The sequence below is a fragment of the Perna viridis genome, chromosome 12, assembly GCF_037379345.1.
Source record: "Perna viridis isolate PV_CMFRI_1.1 ecotype Kerala chromosome 12, ASM3737934v1, whole genome shotgun sequence".
In the NCBI taxonomy this organism is placed as follows: domain Eukaryota; kingdom Metazoa; phylum Mollusca; class Bivalvia; order Mytilida; family Mytilidae; genus Perna; species Perna viridis.
The window spans coordinates 12189247-12217013 of record NC_142456.1 but is presented as its reverse complement, the minus strand read 5'-3'; the positions used below and the strand labels follow the sequence as shown (position 1 = coordinate 12217013).

Below are 27767 nucleotides of genomic sequence, written 5' to 3'. Positions count from 1 at the left end.
GGTATTGTCGTCGCTCAAACAATTCGTATCTTCGTAAAATCCGTAATTTTAAAACGAACATTGAATGTAAATCACATTTTAAACAAAAAATGAATAAATCTGGAAACTGTCGAAAACTGAGAATGAAAACTATTTGACATGCTCAATGGGGCATAAAATTAAACACTTGTATACCTGTGTCCTCCTCATTGTGAACAACCGGAGAAGTACAATAACGGTAAGACGTATAACTATATTTTTATTTTTTGATTTTAGATTTACATATATATGTATATACAATTTCAGGAATGATTTGATTTTCTATTAGCTTGCTGAACACGTGGTTGCTGCATCGAAATATTCACGTGCAGGTTTCGTTTAAGATCCGGAAACACTGCACAGTAAGAGTTTATCTTTTAAAGGGACTTTATATTTACATGTATACCGTTTTATGAAAGTTCATTTTAGCTATAATCTACATGCTTTTAGTAAATCAAGGTAAATAAAAATGTGCATGTAATGTTTTCGACACCATTTTAAGTCATTAGTTAAGCCTAAGGCATGTCATATAAAAAGACGTCTGTTTAAACTGTAAAATTGTTGATGGTGTCATTGCGGTCGCTGTGTGCATATTCTGTTCATCTTCTCGGTATTAACAACCGTGTATATTTGGTGAACATTTAATTAAGACATGGATCGGTATAGGCATAAGTTGGGGAATGAAGAAAGTTGTGGATTTTTATTAAGTAGTACTCCAGCTGAGAATCGTGCAAAATGTGATTCATGGTTGGGAAGCCTACATATTTTTATTTTAAATTTGATATTTGTTTAAAATGTTATAGTTAACAGAAATTAAATATGTGGCTTTTCATTTTTCATATAACACTTGTTCTTATGAGATAAAAAAAAAACTATATAGAATGTATTGTAGAATTCAAAATTAAGGGAGATAACTCTGTAAATGACACGAAAACACAGTAGAAACTATACTTCATTTTCAGTGTGAATTATCTCCTCAGAGCAGACAGATTGGAATGAATGATGATACATTTTCATCACGTAGACCCATTAACAACTTGATTACAAAAATGAAAATTCGTAACCTTTTTTAGGTGTATTACATATTACAGAATTTGCATGATTCTTACAATTAGTGCTACTTAAGATAAATTGCTAGTTGCAATAAGCGATAGACGTAGAAGCCGAACTTTTGAAGTAACCCTGGTATGATAGCATATTGTTGCTTTCACTGAAATACAACTAACAGAGGGCTTAATGTAAAGGAATATGATACATTTTAAAGGGCATGCTTCAAGCAACAATGCGCATTGGTTCATTTTCGTTTCATCATTTTTCTGACCAATTTATGCCAAATATTCCGTATCCGTTTCTTAATTATTGCTAAACGAAGTGTTCATTTATCTTGAAATAATTTCATGTACTAAGTCATAAATATTTCGATTACATGTATAAAAGGAGACACTTTTTGTAGCGAGCTTAAAAAATCCTAGTTTCATATGTTTTGCAAAAGGAAAGGTAAAGATTAGTACGTGCTTCCATGACCCATGGACTACATATCATAGTTAAAATAACTAGGGTGCATTCATCTAAACTAACAAAATGCTTTATGAAATTGCAAAATGATATTTCTTTAAACTTAACCGTGAATGTATAAATACAATTTACATGTTAATGATGTAGCTTGAAATTACAAAAGTTCATATACATGTACAATCTCTCGCCAGCAAATGTAAGATATTTATGTATTCATGTATATGTAATTTGACGAAACTAAAACCGCAGGTGACAAAGAATAAACCAAACTCCACAACATGTGAAAATTACAAAAAACACTAACACTTATTTACTTTTAACCCTTATACATTGTAGCTAGTATGTTGTAAATTTACAACAAAATATTCGTGAGCTGTAAACGGTCTTCTTGTTTATATATGCAAATCTAGAGATAGTTTAGCAAACCACTTTAATTATGACCATGTAAATAAATTCAGTGGACGAAATGTACATACAATATTTACATTTTAACGTGCCACCCTCTCTTTTCACTGTCTTCAGTAAACAGAGTTGTCAAGGATGTTTGTATTTCGTAAATAGAAGACTCCATTCGCGTAACAATCGGCACATTTTCACCTAAATGTATTTGTAAGGTACTTCAGAAAGGTTGCCATTCTCTTTTAGCAGGTATGTAATCTTATTCCACATAATATCTTGGTATATAGGAAATTTCTAAAAAGAGTACAGTCGTGTAATTTGTTAATCCAATGTACATGTAATTGGTCGATCGTGTCTCGTGAGTATACATGTACAAAGTTATGTATATTATGTAGTATTGCAAATCAGTCCAATATCAACGTAAAATACTTTTTATTCAGATTCACAGAAATAACACGTACTAAACGTGATACAAATGTATAATAGCATTTTTTAAAAGCAAGATAAATTCTATGAAATTTGATTTTAGTGTTGCACATGTTGTTCCGTTCCGTTTTATTCTGATTGATTTTTTCAATTTTACATAAATGTAAACTAGTAAAACCTGTCGAAATCAGATACCTTTTAAAATACGTTTATATAATTTAAAGTTTAAGTACCATTCTGTGTAAGAATCGGGCAGTGGGTGACACATTATTTTTCTCAGTTCAGTCTTACAGCCATTTTTTCCATGCTGCATTTCAACTAAATTTGACCTATCAATATCTGAAAAAGGCAAACTTTACAAACACTTTGATGATTGTTTCTGGAAGTCGTGAGGTATAAATAATTTGATAATGCCAAAAAAATCTCTGTTTTTTTTCTTCGTAAGACACACCTTATACACAGTTTGCCTGCTTCATAAACTGATAAGTACTTAAATGTAAAATTATTTTGAAAACAGGAACTATTATTAGTCAGATAGTGGCAAGCTGAACATCCGAACAATGTCTACAGTCAGTTTCACAAAAAGTCGTAAGTGTGAAGTTGATCGTAAGTAATGACGTCATAAACTGAATAGCATTGTGACGTCATGATTTACGATCAATTTCACATTTACGACTTTTTGTGAAACCGACGCCAGAGGGTTTGGTTTAGACAAGTTTCATTGTACATGACTGTACATTTATAGAGATCGAAATTTTGTAATAGACTTAAATGAAAAAGTTACATTTAAATTGAAGCTTTTCATATACAGTGCATGTACATGTACTTTTGTAGGAGATAAAGTCGCCATGGTAAACCAGAGACTCGAGGTGTTTAAACAGAACTACCAGCACAGTAGTCTGAAACTGACGAAGAATGACATCGGAGTTATCGTCGGGTATTTCTGTCTGGTGCTTCTTATCGGAGCCTTTGTAAGTTTTACGTGTTACATGTATTTGATTTACATGAAAATTGGATGCGATGTTAGTGGGGATTTTAGGACTTTTTACATGATATGACTGTCATAAAAATGCCATTCGTGACCAAAGGTACATCAACAAAGTTATAGCGTCAGGAAGACAAGTTTCAGATCAAATATCTATGAAATATTTTAGGAAATCATAATGATTCCAGAATCTAGAACCTAGAATCTTGGTTCCCTTGATTACTCTTCCAATTTTGTTTCACACTTAATTTTTTTTCAAAATAGATTGTTTTAATGGAAAAAACGCATTTTGTCTTTGATGAAGCCATTCTATTTGCACTACATCTTCAATTATTGACAAAAGTAGATTATAAGGTTAATTGCGCGTGACATGCAAAATTTAGGACGTACTAGTACATTGATAATTTCAACTACCGACGTATTGAAATGACAACCAAATTTTATTCTAAAAGCAAGATGAATATCTGCATGTACATGTAGAATACATCGTTTTACTGATTCTACGCCATTACCATCTTGCGGAGTGAAACTCGGTGCTTAATCTGGTATGTTGGTAAATTTCAATCTAAGACTGTATTGTGTAATTAAGTTTATATAGTATGTTCAGCCACCAGTTTTGGTCAGCAATGGCTTTACACTGCAAGAAAAGGAATAACATGTAACAAAATTACTGAACTGATAAGCTCAAGGCAATAACCAAAATTAGTAGACAAAAAGGAAAAAAAAACATATAACAAATGGTAAAATCAAGGCAAAACCGGTAAGTCTGAAACAACCACAATGGTCCTAAATGTATACTTAGCCCTGACGATACATGTAGAACTTAATAATCAATATTCTAATGGTGTAACAGGTATCAACTTGACACTTCTCACCTTTTCAAAACTTGCTTTCTCGTTTACGTGGACTCGGATGTAAACGTTCTGCTGTAGTATTAATGAAATAGGAACGTGACAAATATTATGTTCGTACTGACATTTTTGGTCCTTGGCACATATTTTCGCACATAATAATCCCAAATATTTGAACAAGGTACGTCATTTAGAAGTGGGTACACTTGATCAAGACATCAGATAATCGATACTATACTACCTTCAATAGGGGTTTTATTTGAAATATACGACCTGTACTTGATACTGTTTGAGTTACGTAATTTTTCTCGTCTTCGTATTATTTATTCATCAACGTTTATTGGTTTTATTGGAAATTAATTTATTTTATGCAAAAGAGAATTTGTCAGACTTTAATTTTAAAGAAGAATATCAGAAACATCTAAATATATACAAGGTTTATTAAAGTTTATCAATGCGGAAGCTCAAACTTGTCACTTAAAAATATCACAAAAAAAAAAATAAATTGCAAGTGACACCTGCCAAGTCGCGTTCAAGCATTAACATCGAGAAGTCTGCGATTTTACACAGGTCACAAGTCCGATGGGAAACAGGCATTCAGCTAGTGAGCATACGTGAATTGTCCATTTTAACAAAAAAATGTGAGCAAGTCTAGTTTTTCCCCATTATTACCAATCGGCCATGTAATTACTCATGCATGTTTTATATGACTTGGATAGTATCTTAATTTAGACATAACATGTAATTACATGTACGACTTTATAGTTTTTGCAAGTGGCCCCAACTGGCTTATAGTTTGTTAACAAATAAAATCTATTCCAAACCAAGTTTATGTATAAAATATTCATTTTTCAGGCAATGTGGAGGGCTAACCGCGGAACAGTCAGTGGATACTTTTTAGCGGGAAGAGCCATGTGGTTTCTACCAGTAAGTTTATAAAGTAGCCTGTATGCGAATAGATTTGCTACACATGTAATCTGGCGTATATATAGTTATGGTGCATGTTCCTGCCCAGACTTTGACTTATGTTGGGAAAAATGAAGGATGTTTGAATTCTGAAGATAATATGTTCTGTTGTTTCAAAATTGTCCTGACTTAAACTCAATTAAATCTATTTAGCTTTTTCATTGTGCAAAAGAATAATTATACCTCGTATGCGCTAGGTGGAAGAATCCGTCCGAATTTTTTTTCTGATCCGATTTTGATATTATAAATGCACTGGGTCTTTTCTATGGTTTATCGATCCCGCCAAGTTATTAGCGGAGTTTAGTAGCGAGTTTAGCGCCATCTAACCAATGAAAGAGAACTACACGACACCGCGTTTACTTCAACTCTTAGTGAACAATATATCAAGAAGAAATACTAGCGTAGTGAAAATGACCAAATAGTTCCAATTGTCAGACAAATCTTGGTTCAAATAGCAAAAAATGTCGTCCCTTATATCTGGATACTAAATGTCCGATAATCCGCATGTAACATGTATCACTGTGATACATTTAAATAAATGATGCATAAGCTTAGGTACATGTACATGTATATTTTTTTCGAATGTAACAAAACCTCAAGATTAACATTAATAATATCATTTATTTTTTTTTAAATTAAAGAACATCATTTAGCATTTGCCTGGTCAAGCCTTGTCTATGTAATTCCATAATCATTGAAAATTTGGTTAGAAAAAAATATGTACACTAACTGCAGTGAATGATATACACATTTCCCAAAAAAAAAATAAAACAAACAAACAAACAAATACACGGCATAAATATATGAACCGAAACATTTAATCATTCAAAATATAGTATAAAACGCTAATTTAAACTTTTCAGGTTGGACTTTCCCTTTTTGTCAGTAACATCGGAACAGAACACTTCATTGGACTGTCAGGATCAGGGGCAGCTAATGGAATTAGCGTTGGAGCTTGGGAATTTAATGTAATATACCAGTAGCGGATCCAAGGGGGTCTGAGATCGGAACCTCCGATTGTTTTTGTTCGAAAATTTTGTTAATTCAATGCAAAATTTGGCAAAAAATTAGCAAATTATAGCTTGGAAACCCCTTTTCAAACCTCTGAATCCGCCGATATATATTTGTCGAATTTATTGAGACAGTAAATATGTTTTAAGAACCATCTTTTGTTTTTTCTATTACATGCAAGGGAAATTCCCTTTAAGACCCTTCGAGGTCGACTTTATAGACACCACAATTTAAATAAATATGTTCCTTTACACGCAGGTTGAATGGACAATTTTGGCATGAAAATCTGTTCAAAATTATGGAGAACGTTTAGTTTTGGCGTAACGTTATACCTCAGAAGCTACAAGAAAGACTTTCAAACCACATAATATAACAATAACACATTATTGTATATCATACATGTAACACGATACAATGAATATTGTTCGATTTCTTAGTTAAATTGAAATCTTTCCATGGATCGATATTACTACAATAAAGTAGAGAAAACTTTAATTAGAATTTACGGTACACTTTGAATTGCTTTCTAAGCAGACAAGTACATGAATTCCCTAACATTTCCATTGTTTGTTATTTTGAAGATTTATACATGTCATTTTGCCATTTTAGGCTATATTACTCTTACAGTTACTAGGCTTTGTGTTTATACCAGTCTATATAGCATGTGGTGTAAGTATTGTACAAACATCCGCCAATAATATTCGCCTACACGGAGGATATATTCGCTATTTCAAAGCTAATACACCTCTTCCACACTGAGTAATTAAATTCAAATTTAACCCCGTACCCGCAGCATTGAAGTGAGTAGTACACTATTCTCGTGCATTTTGGATTTTTTTTTCAATCCTATAAGCTAGCAGAAGTTATATGTAGTAATCAGTAAGCTGCTACAAAATGACTGTTTCTACCGAACCAACTCCCTAAAAAACAAACAATACTAGTGTAGAGTCACGTGGTATAGACGTCCGGTAGTGCCGCTCTTTCGGAAAATGTTTTAATACATTAAATTGTGGTATCTCTTGTAGAGGACTTAGTCTAATGTTCTAGACAGCCTTTAAACTCGAAATAACAGATTTGTTTTAAACAATTGCGAAAACAAAAATTTCAAAAGAGATGAAAAAGAAAGATCATAATACATATTGGTTGTTGACAAACAATAGCAGTAGCAGTCAAATCTTTGATCCAATGGTTGTATGTCATAATACAATTGGTAAACCAAGTAATTTTTAATCAAAAAGAAGGTTCATATATCGTTGTAGACAGTGACAATGCCAGAATACCTATCCAAGAGATTTGGAGGACAGAGATTACGAGTATACTTTGCCGTTCTTTCACTCATACTCTACATTTTCACAAAATGCTCAGTAAGTACGAAGTCATGTACATTATACATGTACATAAAGAACAAAATAGGCAGCGCCAAAGTGTCTAAAGAAAACAGCCTTCGAAACAATGAAAAACATTTATAGGCAGTCTATGTGTCTTCAGGGAAATTTTCTATACTACATGTCATCAACAAGTCCCTTGCTATGATGTATACCATAAGAACGTAGGAGTGTACGACCAAATGGAGTAGGAACACTTGTTGTATCGATAAAAACTGTAAATTTCTGAAAAAAGGGAGAAAATCACGCAAAAAACAAAACAAATACTTCATATAGGTTATTCAAGCTCCACGCAGCGGCAGACGTTCGATTTGTTTCTCACTAGAGTGAATTGCGAACGTCAGACACTGTTTGGAGCTTGAAAGGTTATGGTTCCCTGAGCCCTTTGGTTCTCTTAATTACTCTTGGATAACCCGTGCAACCATACATGAAACAGGCCTTAAAAACTAATCGATCTTTATTTTTGTAGTTCGATAAAAAATCCGTTTACATTAAGTATACTCTTCAAAATATTTATTATTGCAATTCTATCTTGTTTAGTTGATGTTATGCAAACTGAACGAGACACACCACATCGGTTTAGACATAGTTTTACGTGTATGCATATGTAGACAATGCACACATACATGTACATGTGTTGCCGCTGTCTCTACGACAGCGCGTTTTGTTGAATTGTTCTGAATTATTCTAAATACGTCCATTTAGTAATAATTATGATTTTGTTATATTTTAGGGTGATCTGTTTACTGGTGCCCTATTTATCCAGCAGTCTTTAGGTTGGGATCTTTATCTAAGTATCTTTATTCTGATCATTATAACAGGCATCATTACTATTGCAGGTACGTCTTTCTATTATAATATGATATATTAAGCCCAAACCTTGCTGTGATACCGTAATGTCAGAAATCATAATAATTGTGATTGTGTTTTAGATTACGAGAAATGTGAACGGATTGTAATACAATGTAGCTATGATTTCAACTTACAGAGATACTTTGACCAAACGTGAGGCTAAAATACATAGTCATCTTTTAATTAAAAAGGTAAAAAAATTCCTTGTCCTATGAAGAGTCCGGCGAGTAGTTTCTCGCCCTTTTTATTGATATTTAGGTTAACCGAGTTTCAAGTGATATCCAAAAACGCAAATTGTAAGCGACAAAGACGAATCGAAGAACGCCCAAACAGAATCAATAGTTGTGTTTTTTTTTTCCTTTCCTTTTTTTCTTTTTTTATTTTCTTCTTAGAATCATACCATTTGAGTCATTTGGTTTTATTAAGAACATTAATTTGCAAAAGTATATAAAATGTACAAACGCTGCGAGAAATGTGTTGGTATTCTGTTTCTTTCTTGGTCTTACGTGAATATTTGATCTTTAAACATACTGTATAAACTCTTTAATACCAACAGGAGGATTAACAGCAGTGATTTATACAGACACAATGCAGGCCATTCTTATGGTGGGTGGTGGACTTACTTTGATGGGTATAGGTAAGCTTAAAATAACTATCCCAACCCTGAATCTTGATAAGGGTAACAACAAAATTATAGAACATTATTGTAATTCGCTCCATAATCAAGTCAAGTCCAAACTAAATCTGGCAAAATAGATAATACTTTTAGTACACCACCGAAGCAGCTGGTATCGCAATGGTCCTGACTTGGTACAGGCATTTCAAGCGAAATGATGGGTTAAATTTAGGTTTTACAGCGCGCTAAACCTCCCTCTTCCATTGCGGCGTGAATACGCAGGTGGTGATAATAGCATTTGCTACTGTCTCATAATCGGCAAATCAGCGGTCACATCAGCACAAAGAACACTTTACAAAAACAATCATTACTCATTATTTTAGAAGGAACTGAGTATTTTTCAACCAAGAACTGATATCTAAAAAAGAGTTTGGTAAGAGTTCTTTTGAGACGCATTCCTTCATATCCCTGATTCAGAAGTCTGTTACCAGATATATATGGCGTTCGACGAAATCAGATTAGTTAGTACTTGATCTCAATTGTGAAATATGAACACCATATGCTGGAGATAAAGGTATATTGCTGCACAGGTAAGGAAATTTATGATATTAAAATTAAAGTCGTATCTTTTATCATAAATCTTAGTGTTGAGATGACCACTGTTGTCTAATTTGAGATGTACAATATAGGTCCAAAAAAAGATGCAGAATAAGTCGATTCAATAGATTCCTTTATCTCAAACTCTGATGGATACAGTGTATCTTGAAGGTAACCATTAACCAAAAGAGGGATTGATGTTGGTGAACAACACATTATCAATATATCTATGTATAAAGTTAAGGACTTAGCATCTTTTATTTTTTTTTTCTTTACGAGATTCTGAAGAATTTCAGTCTTGTATGAATACAAAAACAAATTAGCTAAGAGAGAATCACCATGAGTGCCCATTGGAATGCCAACTTGTTGTGGAAATATAGCTCCTCCAAATATGGTAAATGTGTTATCAAAGAGGAAATCAAGCATATCGCAAACCTGCTTTTCTGTGTAACACACTTTGCCCTTTTGTGATGTTTTAGAAAAAATATATATGTGTGTTTGTAACCAAGAACAACCTAATTTTTTCAAAACAGCAAAAGATTTATTAATAAGTCCTTTCAAACGTGATTTCATTTTTCATGATTTAATGTAGTGTGAAGAGTTGAAGAATTCGAAACTTTAGAGAGAACTAGTTTCCGAAAAGCTGTGGGATTTTAGGTTTTGAAGTAAATCTTTAGAATTTTTAAGTATCCACATACATGCCGCAACGAGAGTAGGTGGTATTGCAACTAGCTTGCTGTCCTTCTTTAAGTGCGGGCAATATCTTTGTAAGGTGAATTGACATTTTCGTGGAAAAAGATCCATCTACATGTATATATACCTTTCTTTGTATGAATTCTTCAGAAGTTTGGGAATCCAATACAAGTAAGGTAAATCCTTACATTTTGTTTCGCTGTTGAGAGAAGACAATTCATGAAGGACTTATGTTTGTTGAGGATTTCATCTTTGTCAAAAGTAGTTTGTTTATACATGGCATTACCTGGGATGTTACTATCAATTCTCAATTTCTTAATAAGACAATTGAGTACTGGTCTTTACAAACAAATACAATGTTGTTTGAAGCTTTGTCCGCAGGGACAATAACATATTTCTCATGCAGTGAGGAAAGGCATTCAAGTGCCTCACAATCGTTGAAAACGAACTTTGGCCAATTCGATTCCACACCAACGATCGGATGGTACGTTTCCAATCTGACAAGGACTCAATTTCTGGTTCTTGATCCTTTTCTCTCTGTATCCATGATCTGACATAATATCTTAAAATATATATACTTATTTTTCCCTAAATTTTGAACTTAAACATTTAGTAATCACCTTAAGTTTGAAGTGATTGAAATCACAGACTGTACTTACTCGGTTGTTTTTATTTTGGTAGCATTCGATAAAGTTGGCGGATATGATGGGATGGTTAGGAGATATATGTCCGAGGAGGCTAGCACAAATGTCTCATACAGACTTCCGAATACTACCTGTCATGAGCCAGATCCAAATGCCTTCCGAATGTTGCGCGAAGCAGACGATGACTACATGCCATGGGCGGGATTTCTGTTAGGTCAAACTCCAGGTTCAATCTGGTACTGGTGTGCTGACCAGGTAGTCTACCTCCTCAAACTACACGTACAAATGAATGCATCGTGCGCTTATAGGTTCATTTACACTTTAAGGCAAATGACATTTCTTAAAGTGTCACTGTGGTCAGTTTAAAACAAAAGTGGTTCCACAAACCAAAATTTGAACATGTTTTCGGGAAAAAAATCCTTTGGATGAAATATACAATAACGAAATGATATAAACTCGTGTACTACTTTAGCATATAATTGTACAAAACTAATAATAGAGCATCTTCGTGATGCTGAAAGTTTGTGTGGTGGTCAGAACTACGTTGGAAAACAACTTTGATTTAAGATTGAAGTAATCGTATATCGAAAATATCCCCAAAACTCAGTAGTGCTGGATACCATTGTACATGTGTACATGTACGCGACTCTGTTTTCACACACTTGAATAGTATTATTTGCATGCATGAAGAAATTCTTAAGATGCTTTTGAAATGCAAGTCAATTTAAATGTTTATATATACATTGTTTGCTTGTATAGGTTATTGTACAAAGACTGCTTGCAGCCAAAAGTATTTCCCATGCACAAGGTGCCACTTTATTGGCTGGATTTATCAAGATACTGCCACTGTTTATGATGGTAATGCCGGGTATGATCAGTAGGATTCTTTATGCAGGTAAGTCTTGCACAAACTAATAGACCCTTTTGTGATAAGTTGGTGAGCATGCTCAATATACACTTCCACGAGGTAGAGCTTGGGTAGAACAAAAGAATTTTTCTCGCGGAAGTGTATATTGAGCATGCTCTACGCATGCTCATCGACTACCCCAACGTTAACACAAAAGGGTCTATTAGAATGTAGGAAACTTGGACTGTTTCTGAAATTGGGCATGAAATAGTCAACGAATTTAAAGCATTGCATTGGCCAAGTTGAAAATGTTAACTATGTTACCTGGAAGTTCAATGTAAATGTATATAGTAAAGAATAACCACAGCATACGTAGAATTATTCTTAATGCCTGTACATGTATTTTATATCTTAAAGTTTTTGTCCTTCTCAATAACCTTTTAAAATATCAAAACAATGGGTGGTTTCAATGATTTGACATGATATTCCTTTGCAGATGAAGTAGCTTGTGTGGACCCAGACATTTGCTACGAGGTCTGTCAGAGTTATGCTGGCTGTACTAACGTTGCTTACCCTAGACTTGTTCTTGGACTGATGCCCGAAGGTTTGTAATGGTTGTTAACGTGACAATAGAGACTAAACCGTTGTCATGAAGTCCCAATATTGTATCTTGTGACATTGTCACGCAAATGGATATGTACATGTACATGTGTATCTAACAATTCCTCTTAGTTATAGTTTCGTTGCTTTCATATTATGTAAATATCCTGCGTCGAGATAATCCAAATATACTCGTTCAAGCTTAATATACTCTTTTATGTATGTAATTTATCATTGAAGGCATTGTTTGTATTTTGTATAACACCGTTGGAAAATATAACTATTAAATTTCATCTAAATATCTCGTTTCGTTTGGGTTGTTTTTTTTTGTCGGTCGGTATAAGAGGACATTATATTTATTTGTTTATTTGATTATAATACTCATGCAGCGGTAAGATTTCATTTGCCGGATCGCTGGATTATGAAAAAAGAGTGCGGGGACCACGAGTAAGAGGATTTGGATTTATTAATATGTTCAAAATCATGTTTTATTGTTGGTATATGTGTTTTTTATCAAGTAAGCGAAGGACGTTTGAATATACGATAGTAAACTGGGAGTATAATGAGAGAAGAGTAGGAACTGTTGTTCACTCCCAATGTCGACCTGTACATGTACTTTGAAAAGATATTCTTTTGTACTTACATGTAGGTCTTCGCGGTCTGATGATGGCAGTAATGATTGCAGCTCTGATGAGCGATTTGGATTCCATATTTAACAGTGCAAGTACCCTGTTCACAATAGACATCTATAAAAGAATAAGAAAAAACTCCAGCATCAAGGAGGATATGATAGTTGGCAGGTACTTACAACAACAAAAACCCCAAAAACAAACACAAAACAAAACAAATAAAACAAAAAACAAAACCAAATAAAACAAAATTTTGTATACAGACGTTTAGTTGTTTGTAAAGTTTACATATACATGTACATACTTTGTACAGTTGGAGCTTTAATGGGATTGAACAATTATTAATTTTGTAAAACGAATTGGACATCAAATTTCAACATTTGCCAGTGTAACAGCAGTGCAACAGTATAGCACGTTCATTAGATTCACAAAATGTACAGATGCACATGAAGATTGGAAGTAAATGGCGTATAGCGGTTATTTACATGTCCATACTAACAGTAAAATAATACAAGTTCTGCAGCCAACAACTTGTTCCCCTATTTGAATATACTGTATATATAGGGTATGTAAGTCTCGTTATGTGACCCCGTGACTTCACGAGATTGGGTTCTAGTCTACCATTCAAAAGCATGGAGATTTGTCATTGAGAGCGTTGAGTTCAGTGTTGAGGGCAAAACATCTTTTTGTGTAAAAAATACCGATAAAAAATAACAAATATCTGTTTCTACTTGATAAAGGTATTAAGGAAAAACATAAAATAGAAGATTTTGCATTGTTATACGGCGTTTCGAGTACCCGGAAGTAAACAATAAAATGCAGATCGGTCCTCGGTTTGTAATACGTTCTACGTCGTAAATTCCGGTAAAGAAAATGAAACTAGAACGAGACTTACATACCCTATAACATGTATAAATGATGATCCTCAACACATGTACATTTAAGTAAAAAGTCAAACAGTTGAATACACATTTTGTAAATTTCTGAAAATATGATTTTGGACTCAAGAATATCGTACTACAAATTATTTGAGAAATGTCATAACTAGTATTCTAATATTACTTTATAAATGTACAATTGAATATGTCACATTTTTTTTCTCTAGAATTTTTATATTGATAATGATAGGCGTTTCCATAGCTTGGGTTCCTGTGATCAAAGAAGTACAAGGAGGCCAAGTGTTTATTTATATACAAGAGATCACGGATTATTTAGCTCCGCCATTTGCTGCTGTGTTTCTATTGGCCATTCTCGTACCTAGAGTGAATGAAAAGGTTCGAAGCTCTGTCAAATATGCCGATCATACATGTATGCAAGTTCTAAATATTCATTTGCATCGTACTTAAAGTCATGTCCCATAATAAATTATGATCGGTGTCCAGATATACTGATTGTCCACACTCTTGTCAGCCCCAGAATCTTAAGGTACTGCATGGTACAGGCGACTATCACTTATGCACACGCATTACTTGGAATTATCTCTCTTTTTCCACGAAGTTTCGATTCCTTTACATTTGACAGGTTAAAAAATATACCTATATATGTAAATACATAAGAGCTGTTGTTTTTTCTATGTACATGAATTACAATATCTGTACAAAAAAAGGATAAAATGTCATGAAGCCCAACTCGCAGAAAGAATTTTCAGCGAGGTGTCTGTCGATTGAGTATTTCCTATATATTGCAATCGTTTTGCATGATGTACATGACTTGTATTCATGATGTACATGTATTCATGTTGTATGTGATATACAATAATTGTATTATGTGAAATTCAACAAAATTATTTGTAGATAGTATTAACATGTCTACTGATGAAATATTTGAAATGGTTGTATTTATGTACATGAACTTTTGTTTTCCTTCCTTTTTAAGTTTTTAAAGACAAAATTGATACTTATTGAATATGTGTACCTTTCAAATGATAAATTGAACCTTTTCAGAGAGAAATTTGGTCTATTAACGAATCCATCTCCGAGTGATTATTATTATCCAAAAGTGGTAATGAATTAATATAATACATTTCTAAGACATGTTTTATTAACAAACTGTTATGACGTCATAGTATTTCTAATCATTGTATAATAACACTGTTATAATTATGTATTCTGAATATTATTTCGTTAATATAATAATTGACCGTAGAAAACCAACAAAAATATAATTAAAAACAACATGTATATTTATTATAATAATCTATATACCAATGACAAAGAAATCTGAAAGAATAGAAATACTTCAACTAGTGAATTACGTAATTTTCAATTCATTTTAGGGCGCATTTTGGTCCTTGATGATAGCACTATTGACTGGTATAATCAGAATGATCCTTGTGTTCGTATATCATGATTCCGGAAGTTGTACAAAACCGGACACTCGCCCCGATATCTTGAAAAACTTCCATTACATGTATTTCTCTTTGTTTATAACCTTGATGACTGCAGCGTTGGCGATCATCATTAGTTTCCTAACTGAACCTCCAGAAGATAAATACGTAAGTAACTTGAAAATAAATGTATTAGCTTTACGTGTATGAATAATCAGTTATATATGAACAAACAATAACTTTTCGAACGCCTAATTTTACATATAACATCTGCATTATTCATGTAGTCTAACTTAATATACAAAATGAATAATACAAGTCCAAAATAACCCACACTACTTCTTCAAGAGCTAACAAAAGTCTGCCTCACTACGGGATTTAATTCAAGTTGACCGTTCTGCATGGAAAGACTGCTTTACAATTTAAAGGGGGTCCTGGTCATCATTTGCTTACTTCACCCCAAATTCGTCGCAAAGATAACGCAATTTTCCAACAAAAAGGGGGATCCGACCCCAAGACCCTCCCCTGAATCCACCACTTTATACATAACTTTTTAAATACCTATTTAAATGTTAGACATGAAATACCCGGTATTTAGATAAATGTATATATGAGGCTGATTAAACAATGATTTTCTTTAAGTTGACCATGGCAGTATAATGTCTAGATATTATACTTCCACGAGTTGACAAAGACAGACTGTGTTTAACACCAAAAGCTAACAGAACCGCACCATTCTACTGCTTTACCTTTCTCTTTCAGTTATATAGGACAACGTACTGGACAAGATTCCAGAATGATCCCCCAGCAGATTTAGAGGACGCGGTAAAAGCAAAGGTTGCAGAAATTAATGTGGGATACATAGCCAGTGAAAACGACATTCACTTGGCGGTAAACGAAGAAAAACGACATCCAGGTATTTACATTGTTAACCCAGAGACGGAACGAAAGGTTTTCAGAGATCCAAATTTAGATGACCACAAACAGATGCCAGGTAAGCCTTCTCGATGTTGTCAACAAACCTAAGCAACCAAATCCTTATGATACATGATACATGTACGAAAACGCTTCTGTCATACTGACAGGGACAGAGTAGAGTTACAAATGTACGAATGTATTACCAACGATGATCTTATAACCGCTAACATATAAACAATTCTATACACTTGTTTGACTCGACTGCTATGATTAAATTTAACATCCGCCAGGCTTGGATTCAATAGGTACATCATACTGGTGCACGCCACTAAAATATGTTCATGATATCTTAAATTTTCACAAATTCTACGCCCTAAAATGTTCTTACTTGGCCATTTGTTCAATTAACGCCTTCTACATTTTGTTATCTGAAATCCTGGATCAGCCCCGTCTACTCGGTTGTATCCTCTGCTATATACACTACAAATAAAATAAAACGATTCTCTCCTGCAAATTAGCTTACTAGTATTCTCATTTACATAAAGAAACCCGATATATTAGTGCATGTACATCGAACGGCTCTCGCATTAACGCTAAAAACTAGCAGGTAAACACGTTCATGTACCTGTTTCACTTCTCTAAGTAAAAGCGATTATGCAGTGAAAAAGTGAAAGGATAAAGGGATACACATGTATGTATTTCATGTATATATAAATAACCATTTGTGTCCAAACGTTTACTTCAATTCATTGTTGCAGTTTTAATACTTGGCATTTCAGAAATCAATTTTGAAGAGGATGTTTCTTGTGGGAAGAAAACTATAAACGTTTTATGTGGGTTTGGTAAAACAGATCAAGACGATGAAAAAACCAGAGCCCTCGAGGAACATATCAGACAAGTGCAATCTCTGAAACAAAGTACTGCTGCCCATGTTCTTTTAACTTTCTGGCTTGTTGTGATTCTACTAATTGGGATATTTCTGTATTTCTTCTGGTCTTACTGGGAATACAAGCCGGGGCCGTGACATTTACATTTCAATCACGGATTGTACTTTGTATCAATTGTATGCAAAGTTTATATCTCAGCATTAAAGCCACTTAATATTATACACTAACAAGAACAGCATTATTTTTAAGATAGTGAACATGTACACGTAAAAGTTGTTGACGATGTTACTGAAGTGGGTATCACCCCCCTTTTTGGACTTAAGATTTTGGTCATTTTTAGAGTGTACTTTAGACTTAGGCACCCAAGTCCATGGACTTAACATTTCAAAATAGCTGTACTTTGTACTGCAAATTTCATGGAATTTGGACTTTTCCAAAAAGTAAAATTGTACTTTGGACTTCACCAAAAATATAGAGTGTACTTTGGACTTGACATACAATACATGCATCAGCTCTACCATAGATTTGTTTATGGATCGGTTAAATTTACATAGAACTATTCGTAATCAACGACAGGTCAAAGGATTGCTTCCATCGCTTTAAACTTCACCTTTTTGAAAAATTTTGTTAATTGCGTGTAAAATTTTGGCACAAATAGGCTGGAACTCTCTTTTTTTCTCAAATTCCTTTTCAAAATCCATGGATCCTCCTTTCAGTTCTACTCCAAAATCTGCTCTTACACTTGCTATAAGGTTCTACTCGTCTGTACTACACGTAAGTATTGTTGTACTTGACATTTTTCTTGTGTTTTATCTCTTGATATCAATAAAGTAGTTTTATATCTAAATAAATGTCACATTTTTTGTATTGGTAATAAATTGAGCGGACAAACGGCGTTTTAGAGGTTTTTGTAAAGTTGATGGGGTGCTTGCTAAATATACTTCAGATGATGGTGATCAATCTTTTGTCTAACGAATTACTTTATATACTCTCAAGAACATGATACACACCTTCCCAAATGCACTCTTAACCATGAAAAAGCATTCAATTATTCTGTACATCTGTATGCATTTTATCATACTGAGAAACCAAATTCATACTTAGCAGAGGAACACTTCCTAAGGTGCCCATTTATGCAAGTTCAACACATATCAAACTTCTGTCACTTTTTTTCCATCATTTTAGCTTGTGTGCAAAAACACCTCTGTGCAAGTTTCATGGAATTTAAAAAAACTACATGTAGTAAATACATGTATACGTGCATCGTGTCTTAATGTACATTGGTATCTTACAAGTTAACAAGTTGGTGAGTATATATAGTCAAAACCTATAACATCTTTGTAAACTAAAACACATGACATTAATAAATCTATTAATATAACTACAGTAAGTAAAACATCAGTACAAAATATTTAAATAAACACAATATTCAATAATAAAAAACATAAAACATAATTTGGCAATCTGGGGCTACTCGTAGAAATTAATATCGGGGGGGGGGGGAGTCCAGCAGATACATGAAAGATGTAAAAAATGAAAATACATGTAAACTCAAAAATGAAAGAAAACAAAAGTATATTGCATCTGGAAGAAGGGGGGCAGCAGATACTGTACAAAATTTTGTCGAATCTTAGTACCTAGGGGAGCCCGGTAGGCACGCCTACATTCTAAATCTTAGTGTCGGGGGGAGCCCGACAGACACGCCTACAACCTGATCTTAGTATCTGGGGGAACCCAGCAGGCACGCCTACAATATACATCCTAAATCTTAGTGTCTAGGGGGAGCCCGGCAGACACGCTTACAACCTTATCTTAGTACTAGGGAAGCCCGGCAGGCACACCTACTGACGTTTGGAAGTTATGGACTAGATATCTGGGGGAGCCCGGCAGATGCCACAACTGATTTTTAGCCATTGAAAAAACTTTAATAAACTTGTTTCTACTCAATTGTGCTCCTTTACAGTACATAAATAGAGCTGATGAACTACTGCACTGCACTTTTTTCCCCAAGTTCAATGAACTGTTTCATACACTGCACAGGTTTGATACTTCAGATTCAAAAATATGAATATTTACACCCTGTCTGAAAGGATCAGTCTTTGACATTTTCAAATTCAAAACATAGTTAAGACCTATTTATATCAAACGTAACATCTTGCATTAAGATACAGTTATTATCCATTTCACGGGTAAAAGTAAATTGCTAACAACGTAAAGCCAAAAAAAAAAAGGCTAATTGACAAAGTGCTAGCATCATAGAGTCTAAAAAAGGGGACAAAACCCCTTTTTTAAAATAATTAACAGATCTCTGTCAAAATAGATAGAGTTACAGGAAGTCTTTTCTTCAAAGCTAAATCAGAACCTTGAATTCTTTTGATACCTCTCAAGATACATTCTAACCTACCATTATACTCGAATGGATCTTTTCTACCTTTTCGTAAGTAAAAAAGAACCTAACTCCAGATAGATAAATCTTAATACTGGCTACTTTACGATCTAATTAAGGCATCATAACAGTATGTAACAAAGTTAATTAATAACTCTTCGTCTATAGTAGGCAGGTCTCCTGGTTGGTTAGCCATACTATACAAGGTGACAAATAGGTAGAAACGTTCAAAACCAGTCTTATAAGCTGTTGCAGTATGTGCACTAATAGAAGCGTTCCATAACCGTTCTTTCACATCATCAAATCTTTCCACTGAATACAAGGTGTTTGAAGTTGATCTGCCCATGGTGCTAGCTGTCGAAACTTTGCACTTCTGCATGCAAAATTGAGATGACCCAATAAACAGAGTAATTGTATCTTTGTACATGATTTAATGTCAGAAATTTCTCTATGATTTCACAAATCCTTTCGATTTTCTTTGGTAACTGAGCTTCCATATATTCCGTATCTAATGTTACACCTAAATATTCCAGACAATGAGTCGGTCCAACAGTACTATGGGGTGCAATTGGAATGTTCCACTTCCTAACTATGTTAATATTGCCATAGTCCTCTCAGCCTCGTAATTTGGTGGGTAAATTGTAAGGAAGTAATCTAACTAATGTAAAATATTATTCACTTGAATACATTCCCAGCTATCCAGCATATTGCAGGAGATATTTGGTCAAATATTTTCGGACTTGACCGACTACCAAAGACTAATCTAGAATAAAATTAATATTTATCCTCCTAATGAATACCGAGAAATGCCTTAAATGTTCTGTTATCGGCACTAATTTGAGTGCATCAGAAATATCGGTTTTGCACTTAATTTCACCAATGGTTAGTTGCGTACGTGCTGTTCATTTTTCTATTTTCTTTGAAGTTATTTTGTGTTGTACTTTTTTTTCTTTGTTTGGTTTATTTTGTGTGTTTCGGGAGACGTGTTTTCACCGCTTCCATTGGCATTGCTACAAATGATAAAGTAATGTACTGAAGTTGGTCATTTATCATTTTCCATGACGCAAAAAGTAACCACAAGATGTCGAATACAAATTAACTACCTTTCCCACATTTTTTAATAATATGGATGGCATGGTCAATAGTAACATACTGCAGAGAAAAAAAAATTTTATCGATAAGGTCATTTAAACTAGAGTTCTCTAAATCACGGGGTGCCGATAAATTCACTATCATTATCTTTTCTTTTGGGAATTGTCCCTGTGACAATGCCTATTGGTTTAATGCGGTATAAGTCGTACGGTATTTTAATAAATGGACCATAGATGAAACCTTTGTCTAGTTCAGACTAAATACATTTTGAAGTGATATCCGGTTGACGTCTAGCTGATAACAAATTTTAACATATAACTGAGGAAGACGGTAATGGAGAAATACCAGACTGAGTATCAAAGCCATGTTGTAGACCTGTCACTAAGTTTTGCACAAATTCCCTATCTGGATGGTTGCATAATAGTTTTTGAAAATTGTCAATATTTATGACAGTAGACACTGGGCCTTTTGTGTCTAAGCTTTGGATGGCACTTTGGGGGCTATCAAGTTTTTGAATGAAGCCATTATGATTTCCCGTGTTCTGCTTTCTTACATTTAGCCTATACATGTACATGTAAATTGTTACATCTTGGTCGGGTACATCCTTTCTCTGCATTAGAGTTATTTCAAATTTATAAACTACCATAAGTAATCCCAAGTCACCCATAAACATCGGTATGCCTATTGTCATTCAGAACTTTGTAGGAACCTCTATAAATTGGCTGTGCAATCCCAGAAACATTAGAATTCCTAAAATTGTTTGGGCAAAAGGCCACTGAATGGTTTATCCTCTGACAAGTAATTGGCTTCATACTGGCACATAATATTGCAGAATAATGTGTTATTCCTTACAGACCAAACTACTGGCAATTCTTGATATTTGAGGTGGGCTGCAGTTCTAGCACTAAAAGCTTATAATACTCATAAAAGCTATTACCAACATACAGGCTTGTCATTTCTATAATGTCTTTTTCATAAAGATCAAGCTCGGCATGTCTATGTGGGAAAACCTCACACATGCTCTTGCATATCCCGAAAGCGTAAACAAATTCTGCTATTGATAATTGTTCACTTAGCCTGGGGTCGGGACGTTCATTGTCTTTCTTCAGAGTAACTAAATGTGGTATAAGCAATGTTGCCAAATTAACATCCTTACCTTCTAATATACTTTTGCGTAACAGAGGTGATTATACTGTTTCCACAAAAGGCAAGGATTCCTATGCAAAGCCGAACTTTGTTTTGACGATTGATTAGGACTGGTGTACTGTGTGTTGTTAAGATTTGAATTATCAGTTCAGTTAAGATTTAAATATGCTCTGCTAAGTGTTGTGTCTTCTTGGAGTTCCCCGGGAACCCCAGAGCTAGTCATGTTTGTCCTTAACTCTGTGGTCACCGCCTGGTGTAGGCTTCCTGCAGCTGCTGACACGTGTCTGGTGCCTATAAACATTTGAATATCATTCGTAACAGAGTTCATGTCCTTTTTGAATGCGTTGACGTTGTCTGATAATTCTCGAATTACACTGAAAAGTTCATTGTTAATATTATGATTCATTTCACGCACTATCGGAAGTTCCGTTTCGGCCATGATTATCTCAGCTGATCCATCTGACGGCCTCACAGGTACAGTTTCAGCCGTTCCAATATCTGACTATTCAGCTGTTACGGTTACCTCCGGTGTATGAGCATATGATTTATACAATGAAATGAATTGGGATCGGTGCGTTCCCAGGAAAACTTATTTCAAGTTTTTAAAGTTCAGTTTTAAGTTGAGCAGCAGTCCAATTTTCTGGTAATGATGAATTATACGGTAAATTCCGATGCATTCGGCATCGTTCGTGAGTTATTATAAAAATACTACGTGATTTCCGTTACACATGCTAAGAAATGATGCACAAAATGAAAGCAAAACGGCTATTGAAGTTCAATAAATAAAAAGTTTGGAAAGCTACATTCCATCAAGTTAAATTCACTGAAATTTGTTTGGGATCCAGCTGCCTCAGCATAAAAAATTCCATGACATCACGCATAGGTCATGTGACTTGTACATGTCTATCTAAAAATAGCTGTGGAGTTAGGGGAACCAGGAAGGGGAGAACAAACGTATATAAACCTGCATTAAAAATGTTCATTTTGAAGATAACATGAGTATGCATTTCTTTAGGCAAATTCTGTTTGGAAAAGTGGAAGTACATGTGTAGATACACTGTAGGGATTTCTCTTTTTGTTAAGTATTGTTTAACCACGAGTAAATGGAGAAGAAAACAGTTTAACTGTACTTCTGCCAAAATGTCTATAAAAATGCTAGGGTATGTAGGAAAACCAAAACACACATGTATACATGTACTTTTTTATTTGGCTTTTAGAGTCAGAATTTTTTAAATAGGCGTGCGTATGTAAAAATTGTCACTTCTCAAAATGGTCTCATCATCATTCATTTCATTAACTCATATCAGCCCCCCCCCCCGTCCCCACCAAAAAAAAAAGTACAAATCCATCAGGACGATTGTTATTGGTCAAAGTTAATTATTTACCAAGCAATAAAATTCCTATCAGTAAAGGTCTATATAGTCCTATATGGCCAAGGAAAGGAAGTCATTTACATTGTACGTCATTGAATAGACTCCTTTATGGCCGGATAAAATTCTAAAATTGTCCATGACTAGACAAAGGACATCCACAATCTATCCAATAGGGCGGTTTAAGTAGTGAAATATTCCTTAAAGCGAAAATAGAGATGCAAAGATGTACCGAAATAGGAAATTGGATTGGTCAATGATTTTCCGTGAATTTGCTTTGATGTAATCAAATAACAATAAAGTGGCTATTTGTATTGGTAATGGTCTGAATCTAATACTTTCTTGTAAGCATCAGTTTAGCTAACAATCACATTGCAAAGTGAATTAACTAAACTATTAGCTTGTACCTGGGTTTGACACTACTTATGTCTGGTTACTCTGCATAACAAAACAAATATATCATTGTGCAGATTAACCTCGAACCCATGACAGAATTAAGTGTCCGATATTGTCTTTTAAAAAGAATAAGTGTATAATTTAACTAACATATAAATTTGCAGTTGACTAGAATAAATAAACAGAATTTTTCCACCTTTAAAATTATGCAGTTTTATTGTAATGCAAGTTTTATGCGTCTATAAGATGAGACCTAGACATATCGTTAGTACGTAGAAGTTATTCGCCCCCATAATTGAAAAAAAAATAGGACAGCAACCATTTAAGTCAATCAAAATCTTCTGTTTTTTGGTATGGAATCTCATGACACAATTAAATAGAACCTACTTAAGTTCCGAGAATCCAGGAAAACGATCGGTTTGTCCCCATTTGGACCTCAACACTTACAAACCCTAAAATTGATCCAAGCCTTACATTGTGGTAATTCTCCTTATTGTTATTGTAGATTAAAGATTGATACCATTGTATGGGCACCAGGAAAATGATTTTTTTTCCAATCCCTTTTTAATTGTACCTTTATCCCTACACAGTTGAAGTAAAAAAGCATATTGCGGAAAGGAACATTGTACTAAAAATTAAAAAAAGATCCGTATACCTAAACTTAACTTTTTGTCGGGATATAAATAATGAGTAATTCAAGACCTTTTTAAAAAAGACCAAGGGAACCAAGATTCTAGCGGAAATCAAAAGAATGTAATCCAGGGACAAAGACCAGACATACGCAACAAAGAACATAAAATAACCAAAATACAAAGTAACAAAAGTAAATGAGCAACTTTGACTCCACTAAAACCTGGGATCATGGACAAGGTGCAACGGTAAGGTAAGCGTCCCCTGCTTTTCTAGAAACACCGGACGAGTTGTTCATAAAAAGGCAAGTGCAGGGTAGACGAAAGAAGAGAGGAAAAGATATCACGTTGAACAAACCAGTTTTCATAATGCAGATGGATACTCTGTAACGATACACGAGTTCTAAATGACGATCATAAAACTTCTGTAGTGATGACTTCAATCTTGTAGCAACATAACCATGTCAACCTAATTGTAAGAAGTCTAGCGCGATACAATCGAAGTCTGTGTAGTTACGGCCAGCTCTGGCATAACGTATGAGTTGTGATATGAAAACTCCATACGCAGGTGCTGAAGGGGACGTTGCCACAGATAAAAGGAAAGTTGGCAATACGGAATGAAAAGTCATTGTGTTTGTCGTATAGTTTGGTTAATAGTTTTCATTTGCTATTGATCTTTAAATAGTGTCTTTTGTATCCTTTTTTTCAAGTAGACAATTTTTTCGAAAACGCTTCATATCCCGACCTAAAAAAAAACGTCCATAGCCCTCCTGTTGTGGTATGACACATAATGTAACAATAGCATCTATTATACCATTACTTATTATTATTATTAATACGTCATTGTCTAGAAACCTGGAAAGTATTTGTTTCCTAGCTCCTTTGGCACCTTAATTCTACACATTTAAATTCAAACACTCATAAATTAACACAAGACTTTCTTTTATGATATTATACATTATAGTGCTCAAACACTTTCATTCAAGATGTTATTCGGAAACCAAGTTGACTAAATGCAGACGCTGTACGACGAAGGCGACAGGGTCATATAAAAACGTACCCTCCTATCGCCTACAACTGCATTTTTTTGTGGTCGTATAAAAACTACATGTACTTATGATTTAAATTTTGGTCAGTGTAATTTTTACTACATTGTATTACATACATAATCAATTTTGAAATTATTCTGTTGTTTTATTACTACGTCTTATTTGAACATAATACTTAGTAATTGAGTCATAATTATAATCGAATGCTACACCATTACAGCTACATGTACAATGTACCTTTATATAGCCCTCTTTCACCAGAGTGAAATATATTTCGATTGCATGTCTGGGCCTGATTTCACATTCCATTCACAAACTACTTCGTGATTAATGGAAATTGTTGGCTGAAAACAGCAAGAGAATATGCGCCTGCAGATAGCAGCATTACTACATGTTAAGTACGAGTATCAAAATATTGACAGGGAAAAACCTTCGCCGAAATTATTTTTTCAAATTGAAATTGGTTGTTGCACATTTCGCAATGCAACAATATATGCTTTTTCACTTAGGTACTGTGCAATATTTATCTTAAGAAGGGGCCGGTGTACAGGAATCAATAGCTTGTAAAAATCTTTTTGCTCCGCTGTCATAAATATAAAAACTTCATGCCCCTTTCACATTATCAAAAAGAAAAAAAAAAAATTCAAGCCCCGTTAATTGTCAATCACAAAGGCAATATAGAAATAGCTCTCAAATTATAATGCATCTTTGATTCCTATAAATAAAGAATTGTAAGAGTCAATATTTAAGTGGCAGTCTGTATAAAAGTCATGCAATAAGCCATTTATGCATATAAAAAACAGCCAATTTCTGTTCTATTTCCTGTATAGAAACCTTAAATTTTGCGGATCACAAAACCACTTGTATTTTTTCAGTGGGAGGTTGGACATTTGAGGAAAAAAGTATATGGATTGTGTTTGAAATTAACATTTTACAAGAGTTATCATTCTCTACAGAAAGGACTATTGTTTCATGCAATTATAGCACGTATAAACCCTAAACAAATTGTCACACCCATCGGGTTTCTCTTCAGGCTTTGGTACCGGAGATATCATTTCATTGCCAAATATAGTAGAAATCTGAATTCTGACGAAAATCACATTCTTGTCCCAGTAATCTACACTGGAACTTTCGATACTGTATATAAAAATCACCTTGTTCAACGTGACTGTCAATGAAGTAATAAATATTTTCTTAAAATATCCATGTCCAGGTACATTTTGCTGTCCAGATTTTGACGAATCACAATACCACTTTAAGAAGCTTCCATTCCTGACCAGAAAAAAATGTTGATCAAAAATTAAGACAATAATATGAAAAAATATATCACCCTAAAATTTAAGAAAAGAAAAATCTTATTCACCCAACAAATCGCCATTTTGCCACAGACTATTTTCAAATCAATGTTTTTCAAATTATCAAAATGTCATTTATGGGCACCATTAACAATATCATTGGCTGAATTTTACACTTTTATGACAAATATTTCCTTTAAACAAATTGAAAAAAAATCATTTGACATAATTTCTCATAAATGAACATGTACTCTATTCAGAATGCTTACCTGTGATTGTATTATTTTAACTGAAAAATATATATATATATTTATAATTTACTGTTATTTTATTTACTTTTGGTTAATAAACTTGATTCTTTTATTATGTCTTTAAATCCCGACTTGCGGACCAATATTTTGTCAACATTTATCTCCCTCTGTAGCAGGTATCTATTCGGAACACGTAAGGTTTTCCATCCGATAACGACGATAATTTAGAAAATCTCGAAAGTCAAAAGGGAATTTCTCGTTCTACTGACCCTGCCAAACATTTTCTTTACCCGGGATACAAATGAAAATCATCGTTATGTAACCTACCAACAAAATGAAACACCTTGTAAATTTTAGAAACACCGTTGTGTTTGTCTGCTGGGAATTCTATTTTCATTCGAGTTACCTCTATTTTCTGCACCCGAATCCGAACATGGATTAGAGAGACTTCGAAATTATACCTGCTCTAACGGGAGATAACTCTGCAAAAACAGGATAAAATATGGCTGTATCCCGAGCTCCGCAAGTAGGGAATATTATGTTTTAAAAAGTTTATGCGCCGTCAAAAGACTTTAAAAAAGACTTGTCACCCTCTGCTAATTATTTTTACGAAAAAAGTATTTGCCCCATCTGCATTTGCACCGGCCCCTCCCTCAGATAAATATTGCACAGTTCCTAAAGTTGAACAGAACAGTGGCGGATCAAGGGCTCAACAAGGAAACGACTCGCTTCGCAGCGGTGGTCTTAAGGCATGGTGCCTTTGGGCCGCTTAAAGCCCCCAGAAGCTTTGGAAAATAATGCGATCTGAATATTTCCAAGAATTTACACACAAAAATAATTATGCTATTTTCATAAATTTTGCAAATTGACAGGAGAGAGGCGGCAGGGCCCCCGCCCCACCTTGGATCCGCCTAAAATATCTGAAAAAAAATGAAGTTATTTACCAATAGTTAAAGCCCAGTTCTAAATTATACAGTAACAACAGTTT

General features: G+C 34.1%; 1 protein-coding gene across 4 annotated transcripts; it reads left to right on the top strand.

Annotated features, from left to right (window-relative positions):
• The first annotated feature begins 37 nt into the window (after positions 1 to 37).
• On the top strand, positions 38 to 18016 carry LOC148601220 (sodium/myo-inositol cotransporter-like). Of its 4 annotated transcripts, none has more exons than XM_088554270.1 (16): positions 65 to 217; positions 3193 to 3329; positions 5050 to 5121; positions 6024 to 6128; positions 6781 to 6840; positions 7431 to 7535; positions 8290 to 8395; positions 8965 to 9045; positions 10996 to 11213; positions 11718 to 11853; positions 12302 to 12409; positions 13055 to 13205; positions 14140 to 14308; positions 15310 to 15528; positions 16123 to 16354; positions 17058 to 18016. In XM_088554270.1, exons 2-16 carry the CDS (start codon positions 3207 to 3209, stop codon positions 17300 to 17302), a joined length of 2130 nt encoding a protein of 709 aa, XP_088410396.1. In that variant the 5' UTR covers positions 65 to 217; positions 3193 to 3206; the 3' UTR covers positions 17303 to 18016. The 4 variants fall into 4 exon arrangements, with proteins under 4 accessions (XP_088410399.1, XP_088410396.1, XP_088410397.1 ...); XM_088554271.1 differs by lacking the exon at positions 65 to 217 and adding an exon at positions 261 to 2181; XM_088554273.1 differs by lacking the exons at positions 16123 to 16354; positions 17058 to 18016 and having other exon boundaries at positions 38 to 217; positions 14140 to 14342; positions 15310 to 15521.
• Positions 18017 to 27767: the final 9751 nt, after the last annotated feature.